General features: G+C 44.8%; 1 protein-coding gene across 3 annotated transcripts in view; it reads right to left on the minus strand.

Annotated features, from left to right (window-relative positions):
- The window catches only part of LOC135368515 (collagen alpha-2(IV) chain-like), a 91,547-nt gene that overhangs the window by 21,410 nt on the left and 50,044 nt on the right, over positions 1-20,093 (minus strand). For all 3 annotated transcript variants that reach the window (XM_064601865.1, XM_064601867.1, XM_064601866.1), the window contains 16 exons: positions 11,522-11,698; positions 11,256-11,390; positions 11,098-11,142; positions 10,775-10,837; positions 10,575-10,697; positions 9,654-9,689; positions 9,511-9,573; positions 6,894-6,971; positions 6,419-6,526; positions 6,199-6,252; positions 6,050-6,112; positions 5,380-5,424; positions 5,092-5,211; positions 3,990-4,080; positions 2,496-2,789; positions 781-903 (listed from right to left, as the gene is read on the minus strand). In XM_064601865.1, coding sequence (XP_064457935.1) covers positions 781-903; positions 2,496-2,789; positions 3,990-4,080; positions 5,092-5,211; positions 5,380-5,424; positions 6,050-6,112; positions 6,199-6,252; positions 6,419-6,526; positions 6,894-6,971; positions 9,511-9,573; positions 9,654-9,689; positions 10,575-10,697; positions 10,775-10,837; positions 11,098-11,142; positions 11,256-11,390; positions 11,522-11,698 — 1,618 coding nt within the window. The remainder of the gene's footprint in view (positions 1-780; positions 904-2,495; positions 2,790-3,989; positions 4,081-5,091; positions 5,212-5,379; positions 5,425-6,049; positions 6,113-6,198; positions 6,253-6,418; positions 6,527-6,893; positions 6,972-9,510; positions 9,574-9,653; positions 9,690-10,574; positions 10,698-10,774; positions 10,838-11,097; positions 11,143-11,255; positions 11,391-11,521; positions 11,699-20,093) is intronic.

Genomic DNA, 20,093 nt, shown 5'->3' on the forward strand with positions numbered 1-20,093 from the left:
TCTTTCTGCTTTTATTTTGCCGTACACAATGATGGAAAGCATGGGAGATTTACCTATCTTTCCTACACGTCCTGCACACAAAAAGGAAAGGACAAATGACTGCAGCGGCTTTTTTTGGTGTTAAGTTTGAAGCAAGGAAGTCAGACTTTGTTTACAGAGCGTTATAAGTAGGACCTTGTGTTTTCAGGTTTTACGTTCTTTGCAAGTCAGGGAGTAAAAATTGGGACATATGTCACGGACTGCACAACGGGGTAAAATCTGCTATGCGGGTATACTATATCGGGTGGAAAATAAAGAGTGCCCCTCGCATTTCAGATTAACAGCGAGATGCCTAGTGATTGCTCAGTGCTTAGCATTCTCGGAGGCTTTGCACTCTGGCAAGTTCATTCTCGAGGACTGAATTGAATTGAACTGAATGAATTAAATTTAATGTTTATTTCATCAAATAATATTTGATGGGGAAAACTGGAGAAAAAGGCTACAGCTAGCTGAGTAGTTCCCAGCTTTACCGGATTGTCAGGCTTTATACCCTTAGTGATGCTGATCAAATTCGGGACGTAAAAATGAGTTTTACCTAGTGTAAACCATAAAACACAAGGCCCTAACTATACTATGTGACTATACTATAGTTGTAAGAGGATAACATAACGAAAAATAAAGTAACTAACGAAGTAGTAAGTGTTGCTTTCAGTCGCAACATGGATGCTGCCTGCGCTGTCCTGGTCATGACAGCAGTCACGTTGCAGTAAACTGTGGCATAATTTGTATTAGGTTATATACCTTTGTCGCCAACAGGCCCAGGAGTACCAGGTTGGCCATCACGTCCATCGAAGCCCCTCTCTCCTTTAGGTCCCATAAGTCCAGGTGCACCAGGTATGCCTTCAATAGAGTCTCCAGGAGCACCTGAAATATAACAAGAATGCAGGCATCGTGGCAACTCGCAAAGATTAAAATTGTAAGGTATTCATTGCAATGGCGAGTAGCATTCAGTAAGACAGGCCTGCTGGACAATCTTGAAAAACGAGGCATTGACGCTCACAAGTTTTCTTTCATTCCCTGGGCCGCTCTAGAATGGAACAGCCTTCCTAATCAGATTGTTTGCTATGAAAATATCTTACATTCCGTGAAACTGCTCGATGACGCTGTTGCACCGTGTTAGTGTGTTCACCGCAAGAGTTGCAGTGTTGTTTAGAGCATTGTGTCGTTTCGTAATGTCCATACTACTCATGCTTTGACTGCCAAATGGCAGGTAGCATTATGAATAAATAAAAAGAATGATACTGCCAAGGTAGTACGAAATGTAGGAAAAACAAAATATACGTACGTCAAAAAGTTTAAGATAATTTTTGAAATATTGAAGAATGTATACAGTAAAACCCGCGGAAAGCGATATCGCGTATGACGATATCCCTCGTAAAATGATGGTTCATGATTTTACTGTCAAAATATACATTCGTTCTATGGGGAAACGACCCGCGTATAGCGATGGAGACCGCGGTTCCCAGTACTCGCATAACGCTGTTGGACGCTGTCCCGTGCGCGTAACCACGTGGCGATTTTCGCCACGATAAGATACAGTAGAGTCTCGATGCTACGAATCTCACGGGGTGGCGGAAAAAATTCGTATCGTCCGAAATTCACATCAAAAGAATTAAGCCAAAATAAAAATTGAGGGAAGAAAATAGACAGCGACTGTTCATTTTCCAATACTGTCAGTGAAAGAGGTAGGTGGTAACGCTTTTATGTCTCCATGTTTGGCCAATGCTGCTCAAATTCGCGAGATGATTAAAAAAGCCTAGCACGTGCTTTCCACCCGCGAGTCGCGCGACAGTGTTCTAAAGCGAGCTTCTCCTAAAGCACGCAGGCATTAGGTGAAGCCGACTTGCGGAATGGTGACGTGGTAGTGTTGCCAGAAGTTGTCGTGCCATGTTGTCTGGTTCCCTCCACGAGTTTTGATCGCTGTTTTCCCAAGCCACTGCGATGTCACACAGCTTCTCGTTCTTGTTTTTGTTTTTGTAGCATCTGTTTCTTTTACTTTTGCTACACGCGGGGTGGCGCGCGACTTTTCTGAGACGCGCTATTTAGGTCAGCCCTCGTTTAACGATGTACCCCGTATAACGATGGAAGTCGCGATTACCGTCAATATCGTTATACGCGGGTTTCACTGTACAACGTTTTATTGTTATAAAGTTATTTTTTTAAAATTTAAATGAAAGTGCTGTGCCCCTGTTTCACGGAGTCGTGTCTGGGCCGTGCACGAGCTAAAGTTCAGTGCATGACTGGAGCTTTTATGATGCACAACTACGAGTATGGATCTGACACATAACTGGCAAGGACACGCAATGGTGAATGTTAACCAGAAAAATGTGTTCACATCCGGTCTCAGCCTCCACATTCACAGTTATGAGCACAGCAAGCACAGTGGTGTTAGAAATGAAAAGTCCTTCAAGGCCCAAACTGATAACATCAGCAGTGTTATGAGATGCGAAGATTACCTCTTTCACCCTTTGGTCCCGGCTCTCCCTGTTGTCCAGGAAACCCGTTCAGGCCATTCGTCCCGTCCAAACCTTTCGGTCCAGGGTACGAAATTCCTGACACTCCCTTGGGGCCTGGTTCTCCTTTGGGACCAGCAATTCCTGGTTGTCCAGCAGCTCCTGGCAGGCCTCTTAACCCAGATAGACCTTCTTCACCCTTCTCACCCTTGTCACCAGGAGGACCCTCCCGACCAGGCAGGCCGGCAACACCAGGACCACCCTGTGGGCCCTGAGGTCCACGGGGGCCCAATTCACCTACACGTTGGGACATCACTATAAAGGCCTGCCTGTCTAAATGTCATTGTCATTTTGGTTCTGCTCACGCAACTGATTTACAATGAAAAAATGGCTTTACAATGCTTTTACAATGCTTTACAATGCTTAATTTACAATGCTTTAAAACTAACCAAAGTATATACGTCCAATTTTGACAAAAGTACAATGTAACTGCGGGACACATGGTGCTCATGTTGCTTTACTCGCTGTTGTAGTATTAGGGACCAGCTGATTCAACAAGCCTAATAAACTACCCGTGTGTCTTGTCCTTTATGAGTCTGTTTAGCACATTTAGTACTGGATGAAATACCAACAGGCCCAATTTGATGTTTTAGGTAAGCATAATTAGGGCCCTGTGTTTTTGGGGGCCATAAAACAGATTTTCAGGTGGAAATAAAAAAAGGAGCGCTTTTCGTGTTTTACACGAACACAAGATGCGGAACATAGCATCCTCTAGTGCCACTATTGGTGGCTGAATTTGCACTTTGCCAAGTTAGTTTTCGGGTTTTACCACAAGAGACGATGATGCAAATTGGGGGGTAAAAACAGGTTTTACCCTAAAACACAGAGCCCTAGGTATACTGGAGGGAAGAGAGAAGGTATATAAGAATTGATTGAATAAGTGGAAGAAAAATAACGAGCAAGGCAAACTTTGCGAATGCTCTGAATCTTGCTTTCTCATTTTATTTCATAGAGGACAATGATTGGCATCTACCAACAACACTAAGCCTGAAAGTTGACGACACGAGTTTGTTTTTACTTGAGGAGTACAATATTCAGGCGCTCTACGGTGACACATTCTGGCGCCAATAATGCAGTGAAGTGTTGCAATAGCGATACTTCTTTTCGGAAGAAATAAAGTGTGTAGACACAACTGCGGAGTCTGAATACCACACATTCAACGTAATGATACTACTCAGAACGATACTACTTAGAAACGACAATGATACTACTTAGAATGATACTAGTACTACAAAGCTACAATGATGCTACTCAGAAACTACAATGATACTACTCAGAATGATACTATTAAGAAACTACAATGATACTACCCAGAATAATACTACTAAGAAATTACAATGATATTACTCAGAATGACACTACTAAGAAACTACAATGATACTACTCAGAATGATACTATTAAAAAACTACAATGATACTGCTCAGAATGAGACATACCAGGTCGTCCATCTTGTCCAGGGTACCCTTGTGGTCCAGGACGACCAGGAAGGCCTGGAGGTCCGGGTGGCCCTGCTCCCCCTGATCCTCCCTATTGTAATGAAGAGAAAGAAAAGTACCTCAGTGAACATTTGAACCTGGAGCTTCAGGAAGCGTCCTCAGCACCATTTCACGCGAATACGGGGAAACGATTGAGAAAGGAACAACATTACTGCGCACGTAAACAAACGGAAATACGTACCGCATTTTCCTGCGTATTAACCACACCGCAGACAAGCCGCAGATTGCTGTTATTTCCGCACTGGGGAAAACTTTTGGCGCATAAGCTGCACCGTCAGATAAGCCACGGCTTGTACATTACTCACAATGAATGCAATGGGATAGGCACACATATGGTACACGAATTAGCGAAACACTTATTTGTGCAAATCAAAGAATTCTCAACATTGACAAATGCAACATTACTTTAAGTACTATAGAGCACTGACTCTAGAAGATTCCTGGTGGCTCAGAGATAGGAGAGGGGCAAGGCCCGTAGGCATTCCGTGTACATGTTTAGTGATTCGATAAGCCCCTGACCTCGTGAAAGAAAGAAGAGAGACAAGAACCCCCGCTCTGTCGCCCTCAAAGGCATCTGGGGCACGAATATGGCGGGTGAGAAGCTCCAGGAGGAACTTCCCTCAGATGAGACGCAGTTGACCCCCAGATAACTTTTTGTAAACAGATAAGCCGTGGATTATACGTGTGAAAACACGGTACAGGAATACTGTCCCCATGGAATGCTGTCCCCCCTTTAGGTGAGAACATCTACTTTCCTTGCCGGCCCTTTTCCAGGGTACATGGGGCCGACGCCACAGAGCAGGGTTACTCGTCAGACGTTGAGCTGTATATTACTGACTAGGAGCATGCACAGTTGCCTTGATGTTCACTTGTGGGTACTGCGCAATTACCTCTACGATGCTTTTCATGTAAGAATACTGAGCAGAGAGTGGTGAGAGAGTGTACCGAAGCAACACGAAACACAAAGAGCTTAATTTCGAATTACGAGCCCATCTGAGCTGCAGTGGTGTGAAAAGGAAGATGTATGAGCTCATGCACTTACACCAGGCAAACCAGGAGGTCCTTGAAATCCGCGAGGCCCTGGCTCTCCAGGAAGGCCAGCATCACCTTTTGTTCCGTCTACACCACGAAGGCCAGGAAGTCCTTCGTCACCTCTATCTCCCTACAACAACAACAACAACAACAACTTTACTGTGAGATGATATACAAGATACACAGGATATATACAGGACAGCAAATGAAAAGACAGCACAAAGAAATCTGCGGAATCATTGCGAGTGAAGAGTTTGGATAAATAGATACGCAGCAAAATAATACATTTACTATTTACCTTGAATCCTGTTGGACCCGGTGGACCTGGGTAACCATCTTTCCCCTGAAAACAATGGTTATGTTTCAGCTTTAGAGGCATTAAGATCACGAGAGCAAACAACTCATTGATAGAGCCTCAAGTTTTAGGGTTTTACCCGATTCTTCCCCGAATTTGCATCCCGAATTGAAGGTTATCTCTTTAGGGTGAAAGCCGATTTTTTACCTGGCAAATTGCCCTCACTGGGATGTCTGTAGGAATGCAATAATTTACATGTTTGGCAGAAAAATTCAGTTAGATCACCGTTTGTACCAAACCACTACAGTTAGTTTGAGCAACTGAGTCTGATTTCACCCCCGAATTTAGCATACTGGCAGTTTTTTCACCCGAATCCACATGAATTTAGTGCACATGTTTACATATTTACCCGATTTTTACCCCCCGAATTTAGAAAAAAAATATTTTCCGAAAACTTCAGGTTCTACTCATTGATAGCGGCTGTCTCCTTAATTATAGCTACGGCTACCAAAAGCATGGCCATGGTTGGCATGTCATCGTCATTTAAGAGATCAGACACTCTTTATATGGGTGGCATTGCTAGGCACCAGGTGAAGCTCACAGCACCCAATATATGGCAATCTGGAGAATCGTGACGAGCAGTGTATATATTACGTTACAAGGTGTCACTTACTCGTTCACCAGGGTGACCAGGTAGACCTTTTTCTCCTTTCATTCCAATGTCACCAGGAGGGCCCTTCAAACGGCAATCACAAAATATAGCTCACCACTTCATCGCTAGTTTACAACAAGGAACAGTGACACAGTAAATGCAATGCTTACGGTGACTCCTGGTCTTCCATCATAGCCAGAGTCTCCACTTTCACCTGTATCTCCCTGAAGCAGACATTATAATATAAGGTGCCAATGTCACATCGAACACACAGAAAATGCTCTAAGGTCATTTCATGCTGACAAACCAACATAGATCTCTTCAACAATAGCTTTCAAGATGAAAGTTTATAGCAGTCCATCCCTCAACAACTGAATACAACCTGCTCACCTTTTGACCTCGTTCTCCAGGTGGACCTTTAACTTCATCTGGCGGTTTATCTAGTCCAGCTGAGCAGTTTCCTGCAGGACCCGGTGGACCTTGGACACCCATTTCACCCTGCGCCATTGCACTTTAAGTACATCACATAACAACCACAGTGAGAACAGATGATTGTCGTTACAGTGCATTTACATAGTACATGCTAAAATGGGGGCATTCTATGATGACATGAAACAATCACAACTGAAGGGAACCGAGTCAAGCAGAGGGCTGAGAATCATCTCTTATCAATTTGTATGTGAGGATATTTACTCTTAGGTTCCACCATCACGAAATGGCAAAAAGAATAAGGGAACAAAAGAATCGTTTATTGTAGTACAGAGCATAGTTCTAAAAACATGCTGCTTCAAGGTAGATCAGCACGTTCAGTATTGTCAGCAGAGTTAAAAATGTAAAAAAAAAAACAAAGCAAAATTGGCATTACTGGTTCTCCTTTTTGCCCGTGCTTTCCTAATCCCATGTTTCCTTTTGGTCCCACTGGTCCATCAATTCCTTTGACACCCTGCAAGAAAAAAAAAAACAAAAACAAATAAGCGCTTAACAAATAAGTGTGCATTTTTGTGCTGATCAGACGTCACACAGCAGCAAGTGATCGAAAATCTAACTTGCTGTCACTGCACGGGCCGCATTCTTGGGCCCAGCCTCAGCCCCGAGAATTTTATATAGGCTACACGGCACGGCCCAGTGCACTGGCTCCTAAAAGTTGACTGTGGCTAACTAACAGTGGGGTGACACAGCCTCAAGCCTGACCTACGCCCCGCAATATACGACCCCGGCCCATAATAGTCAAACTGGAGCCCAACCCAGGCCCACAAAAGAATGCTTCACCCGGCCCAACACAACCTTTCGGATAAGCCTGATCCCGTGCAGGGACTCCTAGACCAAGCTGCTCTCGTTTTAAGTTAACCTCATTTTGAACAGGATACAGGATTCAATGCTGGAGCAATTTGTCGACTCTTTAAACACGAAGTAGTGGCAAACCATCAGAGGCACGGGACATGTTTGTAGTATCGCTTAGTACAATGATGGCATTTTCTTCTAGAGGTTGGAGCTGATACAAGGCTGAGCTTGTGTGTAACACCTCCAAGATAACTACCACGAATACAGTATAAAATGCAAAACAAAGTCTCTCATGCCCTAATGCTGGTAACGGATTATTGCCTCCATGTGCTGCACGAGCTCTAAACATAGAAAGTCTGTGTCAGAACAGCTTCAAAGAGAAAGGTTTGGATTCTTTAATCGCTGCAGTAGAACCTCTATATAGCGAAGCTGCATACAGGGTGTTTATTTTTATCCTTTACAGAGTTTTTATTGAAAAGCTATGACGGCAGCACAGATGTCGTTGTTGCAATTGAGTCATACGGCCAAGCGTACATCATCTCGAAGAAAGTATGGAACTACAAGATGACTAATTACCTAAAATTCAATCAATGGCTTTCAACGAGGGTTGTCTCCCGTTCTGCTGTCTTGCTTTTGCCCGAAATTTCCTAATTAAATAGTTAATTAATGAATTTCAGGAAAATATCATCCTGTAGTTACATACTCTCTTCCAGAGGATGTCTGCTTGGCCGTATAACTCAATTTCAAAAACGACATCTATGCTGCTCTCGTAGCCTTTTTATAAAAATTCTGTAAAGGATAAGAATAAACACCCTGTATTGTGAAGATGTGGATGCAGTGAAGTAAACCTGTGCTCCCAATGTGTTGATGCCTGTCATGACTCAAGGTCGAGTTTCGAGAATCAGCAACATGGGACGACGCGACCTACTTGAGAAGGCTTTTGCGAGCAGCTATGCCAGGGAAGAAAAGGAACCGTCCCAAAAACAGACCTGCGGCCTCCTTCGACAGTAAAGCTGGGACACAGTTAAGACGCCGAACAAAGCAGGGGATGTATTCACGGGCGGATCAAGGGGGGGGTCCGGATGTCCCGACCCCCTCTTCAATTTCTGTCTTCACATAGTGTTTAATTGACCCTAGATCGTGTGTCTAGCATGCTGTCCATGGCTGGACCCCTCCTCAGACAAATCCTGAATCCGCCCTTGGATGTATTCCTGGAATAGCGAAAGCAGGACACCCTCGCCTTCAATGGTTTTAAAAGCATTCGACTTCGGGCGCTCATCGCCTTTCTGCATTTTCGACGTATGTCCCTCACCAGTCTGTACAAATGATGTAAATATGTACTGTATCATCTTCCCCCGTATTCTGCCTGCCGGCGTCTGTCCCTGTTTCCTTGCATAGTTTGTTGGAGTCCGTCCGTTCACGCTACCCAAACGGCTGAGTTACAACATGCCTCAACCACCAACTACTGATGTAGTGTAAGTAGGGAGTGACTTTTTCGAGCTAAATGCCTTTCTCAGATTCGGGGGGTAAAAATCGGGCGCTATTTTTAAATCTGTAATGCGGGGAGGAATCGGGCGATAATTGTGCTTTCGGGTGTTATCGGGCGTTTTTGTTTCTCCTCTTGCCTATTATGTTGTTTCCTAATCTCTCTTCTTTTTTTTCTTTTTTTTTGCGGGATTGTGACCTTCCAGCGGTAATCCCCGAAGGCATAGACAGTGTTGACACACATGGGTGTATTGCTGGGAACGTAAGTAACCCATTCTTACATGTGTTACACGTGGCGACCTTTGTTCGTCTTCAGTGGTAACGTGTCACTTGAGGATCTCGTAGTGACTGGAATTCGGGGAGAAATCGGGTTTAACCTGAATTGGTCGGAGGTCAGTGGGGGGGAATAACCGGGCGGAATCGGGTTTAACCCGAAAAAGTCACTCCCTAAGTGTAAGCTACTGGAATAGTTTTGTTTTTTAGCGATCAGACCAACCTCACCATAAAGAGGTTCTACAGAACTACTTTTTGCCAAATTTGAAGCATGTGAAGGAAGAAGCAAGCAGCAGAGGCCACGGGTGACAGTATGGAATCCTTTGTCATTCTAAAGTTTCTCTAAGTAGATTGTAGCTTTCAAGATTGCCCTGCATAAGATGAAAAATAAAAATAATGAAAGCACATATTCAATTCAGCCTTTCACAGCAGTAGCTACTCACTGGTTGGCCTGGAAGACCACGGTCACCCTTTGGTCCAGGACGCCCGTCAGCACCGGGGAGGCCCTGTGAGCAGTCAAGAAACGTTGTATGTAGCAATTGCCGCATGATGCAAAAGGCTTAAAATATAGAAAAGTGACACTTACAGGTGTTCCGGGTGGCCCTGTTCGACCTTGTTCGCCCTGTTGAAAGGCAGATGCACGTAACTCAAGTTATCACATCACCACAATCTCTGCTATATTACCGTAATTTCACGCGTGTAAGCCGCACCGCAGATAAGCCGCAGGACCCGTTTTTAGGAACATTTTGAAAATTTTCTGGCAGATAAGCTGCGGGCAATACGATGCGACTGATTTGTGCGACAAAGGAGACCATGAAGAAGGCCATGAACACTGTGGTCCATATTCGGGGGTCGGCATTGTGTACAACACAGGAGGTCAGTTCTAGTGTTCTGCCAAGATCAGATTGTGCCTTTGTTGCGTGTTTTTCATGGATCAACGGGTTAGTGGCCTTCGAGAAGACATGAATCACTGTCACCACTTTTGTTAAAGCTGCTTGGGGGAAGGCACCAGGAGTGTCAGTCCACTCAAATGTGGACGCGCCCCTGTTACGCATTGTTCGTGCATTGGCAGGGCGGTGCTGTTCCAGAGACACTGTTGACTCTTTCGTTAAAACCGGCATATGGGGAAAATACCAGGGAAAAAGAGTCGCGAGATAAGCCGCGCCGGTGGCTAAGCCGCAGAACGCCCGTGAGAAGAAGAACAATTGCGCACAAGCCACGGCTAATACGAGTGAAATTACGGTACACATTTCCAGACTTGGTTTTTAAAGAGTCATTATAACCTTTGAGAAAAAAAAAGCATGTATAAAACTGGCTTTACTTCATAGCAATATTAGGTCCTCCAAATGGAAGGACCACAACTGTACTAACTTAGCTGTTGCTTGTCTATCAATTATTCATGCAGTGTTATCAATCTGAGATTCTAGTATGAATGACGAGCTCTAAAGTTTTGTGGCGTGATGTTGACCAATCGGACGTTGGTATGTAAACGTGATTCCAAAATTACTTTCTCTCCTTTTGCACCAGGCATGCCATAAGCTGGTTCCCCTTTTCTTCCTGGTGGGCCAGGATGTCCAGGATTACCCGCTGGTCCTGTGGGGCCAAGTGCTCCAGGGTTGCCAGATTCACCCTGAGAGGAAAAAGAAAGAGAAACGAAGGTATTACATCAATGACAGATAAGCACAAGGACAAACTACACTAACTAACCTGTGTTCCATTGCAACCATCTATACCGGGCGGCCCCCTTGCACCAGGGTTACCGGGAGTACCCTAAAAGATAAACGAGTGTTTATTTGCATGCATGAGAATGAAACACAAGAGCTGATTTGAACAGAAATGAAGTTGACAAGTAGGTCCCCATAATGAAACGCTTGAATCGCCCTAATCATCGACGTCGCGAAGCAAATGGTTGCTCGTGACAATGCAAGAGCAGCAATGTAAAGTTACAGACTATGACAGTTCCAGATTTTTCAATCTGATATACGATATTTGCTCATGCACGTTTAGCCTTGTTTGTTAAGTGTACTCACCGGAATACCATTGGCGCCGGGGAAACCTGGCATACCCATCTTTCCCTGGAAGGGGGTTAGAAAACACATCATTGCATGCAGGTACAGATAATAAGGTAAACTTGTGAATGTATGGCATGTAACTTTTTATGTCCAGTATCCTTTAAAAAAATGCTTACTCGTTCACCCTTGGGACCCCTGGGTCCATCACGACCAGGATCTCCCTTCTGTCCCTTGTCTCCTGGTAAACCTTCTGGTCCCGAGTGACCCTGTGTCCCCGGAGGGCCTGAAAATCCAGGTGCACCTGGAGTGCCCTAGAGTTTGACACGTAGGGAATGCTTAGCTGATGTGTCATCAACAATGTGTTGGACTCCCTAGCAACCTTTATAACAGAACTCTTAACCGAGAGCAGAAGAAGAACAGCTCAATAACTGGGGATACTCACGCGAGCTCCTTTTTCTCCTATACATCTGCATCCCGCACAAGCAGCTGTGCAGTTTCGCTTTTGAGAACTGGGAACTCGTCTGCTGTCCCAGGGGTAGCTGTCGTACCGTGGCTGCGTCTGGTTCTGGTTATAGTTGTAGCCGTAACTCGGGGCGCCTGAGTTGTACCAGCTATCTTGCTGCAAAGGGAGCAATGACATTTTATGCGTTATAGTCAGAAGACCAGAGCAGTTTGTGTCTATTCCACGACCTACTATTATATAGCGACCATGTCATAATCGGCAAACCCAATGAGGAGCCCGTCCGCACGATCCGCTAGGGGCGCTACTCATCATCCCGCGAGGTCCACATCATGATTGGACGATAGAAATTTGAATTTTGAACGCGCAGAAGTAACACCACCTAGAAACAGAAAGCCTGCGCGCTTGTCGACTTGACATAACAATTAAGGTCAGCCAATCAGGATCGTGTTTTCAACGGCTGTAGCCAATCATGAACGTGCTTTCAGTGGTCGTGGCCAAGGAGAAGAACCACTGTCGTCTGTGAGCTGTGATTGAATGTCCCCGCGTACTAAATGGGAAGACATGGAAATAAAACGCAAAACGGTCCCAATCTTTCTCAAAAGTGATATTCTGGAAAGCGTCTTGCACTTTTTTGCATAAATATTTAGGTCTGCAGGTTCAAGGTGAGCTGCAATCATTTGCGGGTTCTTGAATTCGCAGAACGGTGAATCGCAGTAGCAGACGAATTCTGACTATATATGTCTAGGTAGCGAAGGAGGGAGAGGAGGCAATGCACAGGCTTTCTCTATCTAGGTGGTGTTGGCAGAAGCGGACGTACGACTACCGTAGCAGACGACAGCAACAGCTCCTACGAAAACGCGTAGAATGATGATGATAATCAACTTTAGGAGGAGGCATCTCTCGTGGGACACCCACCGCTTGTACAAAAATACGAAGGTAAGCTAAAGTGCAGAGTACTGTAGAAATTGAGGAAGCAATAACCGGGCCGGTGAGTAGCGCCACCGCTAGCCTCCAAATGCGGCGCGGGGAAGGGGTCCGTATGACATGGTCGCTATAATCTAGTATAGGTCGTGGTCTATTCCAACATCTTTCCTCTCTATTCCAAAGAGTACTCATTCCATATAAACCAATGGTTTACAAGGGAGGAAGTGTACGGACTTGAAATCCAGCAGCTTACAAGTACTAACGTGGTTTCGGCGGTATGCGCAGTCAGCATAGCCCTGTTGGAACACATATGTCACCACCGCGCTGCTGCACAGCATATAAGGATATGTTTTCGGCGAACCGCACGCCTCATTACGGGTTCGTGACGAATTTGTGACGTGGGGCGGCACACCTTCGACACAAAAAGTAATACTGTTATAAATATGGCAACATACCGTAGGTTGCACCATCTGCACGACAATATTTGACCTCCAAGAAGTACCGGTTTTATGCCTATAGTTGACGCCTTTTTTTGTTTTTTTGTTTTTTTACAGTGTAGCACCATAAACCAACGAAACGTTTGCTTTCGTAGCAATGACAAACGTTTCAAGATGGTGTAACTAGAGTCACTAAATACAGGTGCATTTAGTGACTCTAGGTGTAACGACCCACAGGTGTCCACTGTGACTGCCTGTAAAGCACACTTTACCGCACGCACATGTTGCATGCAGGGGAGCCCCCCTTACGGGCGCTTAATCAGAACAACACAGTTTCCGATGTACTGGGACGTATTCCTTTATGCGTTTCATTGCACACTTTGCGCATATTTTTATATAGGTATTTACCTGGACATTTCTTAAGGAACGCAATAAATAGCGATGGGGTAGAACTCGAGCCAAAACGGAAGCATTAGTAAAGGTAAAGGTCTTGGTACAGGTAAGGCCAACACTAACCGTTATAATAATTACTATTATAACTAATACCACATGTGCAACGCGGTAGTACGGAGGTATTCTAACAAATGTGATTGCTATCAGAAAACTTTCGAAAATTTGCAAATGTGTAATGTGTGTGAAAATTTGGGTAAATCCGCATTCTGAATACCCGATCAGTTGGCAAGAGACATTCGCCGAACTGGTCGAGTGCAAATAGCAGTAAAGCAATCTCAAGCAGCTTCTTTGCTATTGAGCAGGCTCCGTGATAAAGTAATAGCCTTTTCATTCAGATTTCTTTGGCAACTATCGCACTGTCGCGATCGCTGCCGTACAACTAACGGTAGGCGTAGTCTGAGGGTCGCGCCTACGGATCTGCTCGCCCACAAGCTATACGCTCGTACTTTCGCAATCCGCGTTCCGAAGCATGTGCAAAGCTACGATTACCACATGTCGTTAAATACGTTGCAGGTGTCGCGATGAGAAACAATTGGTGCGTATCATCGCCAAATTTTGCGGCACTTCAAAAAACGAAAGAAACAAAGGAGAAAAAGGTTATGTGTGCTCTAAAAGGCCAGTCGCATTATCGATGCGATACCTACTGACGTACGATGGCGTACTTGACGGACAGACTTCCGCTGCCACACGGTGAAGAATTTATGCCGCGTGGTGCACTTTGAGTGAATTGAGGCACCACGGAAATGAGCGCACATACGAGTTTGTTTCGGTTTCCACATCGCTAGCGCGCCTTGGCGGCAGCTACACACAACCATCGGCAGACCGCCATATTGACATTGGTATAGCCCATAGGAAATGCGTGGAGACAAAAGTTTGCGTGGTCGTGTTCATTTTGTTACGCTGTGCCTGGTAACCACGATTTTTTTTTTTTTTTCGTAGGGTGCTCTGCCATAAATTCTTCTCTGTGTGGCAGTGGAAGTCTCTTCATCATGCGCGAAAATGTGACTGACCTTTTAGAGCAGACACTAAGTGTCCCGCGTTTGTAAGCTGGAATGGCGTTCGTTATTATGTAAACGAAGCCTTACCGATAAGATATCAAAGGCACATAAATAAGCTAAACGTTTATAAGAAGTAAATTGTTGAACCGCACGGCAATCTTTACGATACTGACGGGCTGCCAAGAAGGGCATGGATATTACTTGGATTGCGGTACAAATAGTATTCACACAGTACAGTAACACTGAAACACCAAATGTATTGTGAATGCGAAGTGCGTGAAGGCATAGACAGCCAACCTATACCATGACCTATACGGACCTATACAGTATGGCGGCAAATCTGCTAGCGACAGTGGCGCACTCCTGCGGATGACGTCACGTGAATAAAGCGGGTAATCACATGCAAATAAATTCGGAACCATTTCTTATTTTATTTTCTTGCCCTCGGAGCCGTCAGGAACTAAAGCAGGAGAGTTCGCGCTGAATTTACTTCCGCGTAATTTCCTTTTAAAGTATCGTTTACCGGCAAATATAAGTCATCGTTAAAGCACAGCTCCCTTCGCAAAGCACCCCTCGTCAACATCAATTGATAACAATAGGCTGGGTGATTTAGCATCAACGGAATCTGAGCTGCGAAAAGAAGCTTTTCAGAGGTATGACATGCGTGATAGTTTGACAGATGGCCACATCGGAACTTCAGAATCAGGGACGGGGGAACAAGGAGAGAAGAAGCCACCGAGCCGAAAGCCGGGAATGTGCCATCTTCGCGAGGAATGTGCCATCTTCACACGGGATCGCAACGCAGTAATAGTGGAAAACCTGACTGTTGCAACTCACGTGACAACTATATGTCACAGTTATTCTGCGAAAAGAGGGGAAAAAAGTTTCAGTGTTTGGCTGTTCATTGCATTTTTCAGCAGGCGTTGTGAGTGATGCCTAGTGCGACTAAGTCTGAACTACGCAGTGACTGCATTTACTGAACCGTTACGGAATTCACTAAGGTGGGAACCTTGTCACAAGTGGCACGAAAAGGAATATTGAGGAAGGAATATAAAGGAACACGATGGCCCGCTACGCAGGTCGCCTCTGCAATGTGATGCAGCTAGAACGCATCACGCGCTACTGTGAGGAATGGCGCCTTGAATGATGACTCTAACAGAGCGCAGGTCACATAGAGGCATCCGCACGTCTGACTGTCTAGAGCTTTTGGATGTCGCCGAGTAGATTCGTTTCGCGTGCAGGGGGAGCAGAATGTGCGTTGTGTCCGCCTATCCGCACGTAAGGCAGTGTTCAAAAAGAGACCTCGTGTCTATGAGGCTTTCTGGGGTACATGTATGCCTATACTGTCTGTAGAGAGATGAGCATCAGTAGGCATTCCCCCGTTTTCCGAAGAAGTTACGCTAAATGCTTCATACGCTTATGCGCACGCAAGCAGCAATGATGTGATAGCCCACAGTACAAAACGACGTAGACTTTCTGACAGGATAGGTATGATAATACACACAAAACATGACGAGAAATATACAAAGCATGATACAAATACCGCGGTGCAGTCACGTGACCCTAACAAGACGTGTACCGTACCCTTCTGCACGGTCCTTTTGATATGACGCATGAACAAGTCGTCTAACTTCTTACAGTTCCCAAATTGAATCATCGCAGTCTAAGCATGTTAATCAGGGCAAAGAGAAACGTTGGCATGTTTTCGAGTCGCACACCATAGACACAAACGTGCATTAGAACTTGGAAGTCTCAAAAGTACACACCGAGAATCAGGAATGTTGGCAACCTTGTGCGAAGGAGCGCTTCCTTTATTTTTATATATATTTTATAATTAAAATAAAGACGGGGCCCTGCAAGACAAAAGTGAAGCGACACGCGAGCCGGAAGAAGAATGTAGAAAAATACGACCGGCGCCTTTCCTATTATGACGCTTCAATCGTAACAACTAACGGCATCCAACGGGGTGCGAAGGCCGCGCGTTAGGTCGCATCAATTCCGCCATATTTAACGGGCACTTCAAGGGATCACAAGGAGGACACTGTTGAGGATGCAACGGAGGAGCCTGTGGGTAAAGCCTTTGTCATGCACGAAAAAAAAAGAAAGAAGAAGAGGCGCGCCTTGTCCAACGACAGGAATACAGATAAAGAATAAAAAAAAAACATTAGAAAGACAAAAAGTCAATACGAAGAATAGGAGCCGAAGAAAATTACACCCGTCACGCTATGGGGCCAACGCGAAATGTATTCGGAACGAGGGGCATAATTTGAGAAACACGTGATAAGGAGACAGAAGAACAGGTTTATTGGACAACTTTTTCTCGGAGCAGCGAAGGCGGCGAGGAAGGGTGCGAATGCTGAGGGAGGCCCGGGCTTGGGAAACTAAAAAACATACAAAAAAAACGAAAAGAAAAAAGAAGAAGAAAAGGGCGGGTAACACATGCTCAAGTTTGAGAAGACACAGGAGGACAGAGACGGAACGGCTCTGGTGTTCTCGCGGAACGTTATAAAAGGACTTTGCATTGCTGTCGCCTAAATCGAAACGGTACAGCGCGCTGTGCAAGAGTTGGAGATATGGGAGGCGTTCGAAGACACTAACCCTCGGGTTCAAAAAATAGCAGCGAGTGAAGGAACAACCGTGGCCCGATGTCTCCGCCGTCAGTGGCAACGACCTCTTGATGTCTGCCCTCATCCCGCGCAGTGAGGACTCGGGTCGGATAAACTTTTTTTTATTTCTTGGTCTCATCTGTCTTCGGTGTTATTATTGCTTTAATTGGAGGCCAGACAGAAACTCTATCGGGCTCGTATGACCGTGCATGTACCCATGGGTGGAAGGAGGGGAAAGTTTCTCTGGGGGAGACCTAGTCGGACCACCATGGAGACGGAGGCATACACAGTGACTTCCCATGTATATAAACAGACCGCATAAAGGGGGCCTTCCTTTCCCTCCTTTTTCAGTGCCCCGTATCGCATAATTGCGCTCGAGATAATACGAAAAGAGAAGGGAAAGTCGAAATAGGGGAGGAGAGAAGACGGCGGACGTTTTTCTAGTTCCTGACGCGGGACATGTAGCTGTCAAGAACAACCATATGAATGTTTTGGTGCACAAATTAACCGTTACGTTTGCGAAGTGTCCCAACTTGAAGCTTTCAGATTTGTGTGCGCTGAGTGAACTTCGATTGTTCTCATGCTTTTTGAGTCGCTAGTCGGCGTGACGTCCTGATATCCGTATGATTTTTTAATAGACGATTTTAAAAAGATGCGCGCGCCACCAAGCGCGCGGCGCAAAGCAGCATGGGAACTTTGAGGGACACTGCTCTGTCGTCTGCTTCGGTTATGGTTTACCCCTGCTGACGCTGCTGCTGCGCGTACCGGGAATGTTGTTGTTCTTCTTCTACCTCCGCCTCTGGTCGTCTCGTAATGCTTCAAGGCGCTCTAAGTTCCTATGAGCCTTTGCGTGCCACAGGTGGCGCTTGCTTAATCAGTTACTCAACACACAACCTGGCTTTTAGCGATGCATACCATGAGTTGTATGCTTCAGCAATGCACAATAATGGGCTGTCGATCAGGTCGGTCATCGTAGGGCATGAGCATGGGCGTACCGACAAGGGGCAAGGGAAGGCCGTGCGCCCCCCCCCCCCCCTTGGAGCTCCAAGGTCGCTTGTGAAAATAGTGGACTCTTTAGGCATAGGTCGTAATGATTATTCTCATGTATCATAATACTAATATCTTGTATAATAATACATAATGCACGCTAGAAACCGGTATTATGATACTAATCAGTAATACTTTGATTCTAGGGTACCGTAATACATAATACTAGTTACCGCTGTACATAAATCCAATACATCTACTATTACGCGAGTACCGCTAGTAATAGTAGTAACCGATGTGAAACCTGCAGGCCACCATGTAAGAATAGGAAGAAATATGCCAAATCTGTGTACTACCTGGGACAGACATTCTCAAATCACGTTTTATTCCATGGCCGTACCTTTGAGGGACGGATATTCGCGAAAATTAGCAATAAAGTGAACAGGTGCCACTCGGTAGGCAGGACATCACAGTAAGTACCACATCTTCTACAGTATTATGATACATGTAATATTTATATAATTTTTGTGTATTATATATATATATATATATTTATAAGTCCCAAACGTCGCCCAAACGTATATATATATATATATAGATACTCATGGAACGATGCGACAGCACCAGAGGACACGTGTTTCGCAGTGTTTGCGGCTCGTCAACTCTGGGTAGCTGCGCATCGTCCGGAATTGGCAAACCAGGGGTCGCTTAGCGAGCAATATGCACCTGGGAGGGTGACTGAGCACTCGGCAATGCCATAGTGCAAGCCAGTGAATTATAATGAGGAGAAAAAAGCCATTAAAGAAACAAGTAAATGACACTGGACGTGTTTGAAATTGAAAACACGTCTAGTGTCATTTACTTGTTTCTTTAATGGCTTTTTTCCCTCATTATATATATATATAATTTTTGTTTATTATTATAGAGACAGAGATGCAAATACACTCAGTGAGTGAGTGTTACAGTACACACTACAAATACTCCAAGTGTTACGGAAATAGTCTTTTAAAAGAACGTGTTACTATTACTGCCTACCCCTACCGTAGGGAATGTCCAGAAGACATAATTGTAAATATCGCTTTTTTTCTTGTTTTTTTTTTTTTGTCCCGCTGGAGTGACATTACGTGTTTTTTTGTTTTTTTTCATGTAGCCATTCTTCAACAAGTAATGGGAGAGGGTGGTGATAAGAAGTGAGTGAGGAGGACGGCGGAGTAGTACCTGCTATTACGAAGTGCCCCGGGCGAGACGTCATAAAGATGGAGAAACGTCTGGGGGAAGCTCAAAAAACAGACGGGAAAACGCAATAATCGGAATGACGAAGAGAGAACAAGCGAGACCCGGATGTCGAAGACGCCGACAAAGGAGGACGAGAAGAAGGAATGCGCATCGGACGCCGGCAAAACTGCATATAACAACGTCGAAGCATTGTTTAATTCCCGCCCGCGACGCCCGACGCTATCGCGGTTGGATATATCTAACGCTTCGCAGAATGTATAAGTCAGCAGAATGGGTAACGGTTTCAGGACTTCTCACCGGGATTCCTCAACGGGAAAGGATCAATTGGTTGAAGAAAAAAAAAAAAATAATAATAAAAGGTAGGGTTTCCTGGTTCACCTTGTTGCACGCAAACCCTCCCCCATTGCGAGCACTTGATATAAAAATAAATAAAAAGTAAAAATAAATAATAATAATAATAATAATAATAATAATGTACTGGTACTGGTTTTATACATTGAAAAGAAAACAGGATGGCCTATGCCTTTTGGCATGTGGGCTGTCCTTGCTAGATGGCAGACAGTCACTAATACCACTATTTATGCGCTTACATAGCCTCGAAGAAAGAGAAAAAAAGAAACAGAACAAGTAAGGAATAAAAAAAAAAGAACCCATTACAGTAATATGTGTAGCAAAGAACGATACAATTAATGTCAATACACAGAATAGTTCAATACAAGACGGAAAATGCAACGTAAATGTGTTATTAGTGCCATGCCTGTACCCATCAACCTTTCAGAAACAACCATTTTCTGATTAGAGTCTTCGTACCACGTTTTGTTTTTTTGGTAAGTACGTACCTAGGTACTGCATTAAACACTTTTGGAACGTAGTACCATCTTTGATATCTGCCGTACTCTGTCCTTATCCT

The sequence above is a fragment of the Ornithodoros turicata genome, chromosome 9, assembly GCF_037126465.1.
Source record: "Ornithodoros turicata isolate Travis chromosome 9, ASM3712646v1, whole genome shotgun sequence".
NCBI lineage: Eukaryota > Metazoa > Arthropoda > Arachnida > Ixodida > Argasidae > Ornithodoros > Ornithodoros turicata.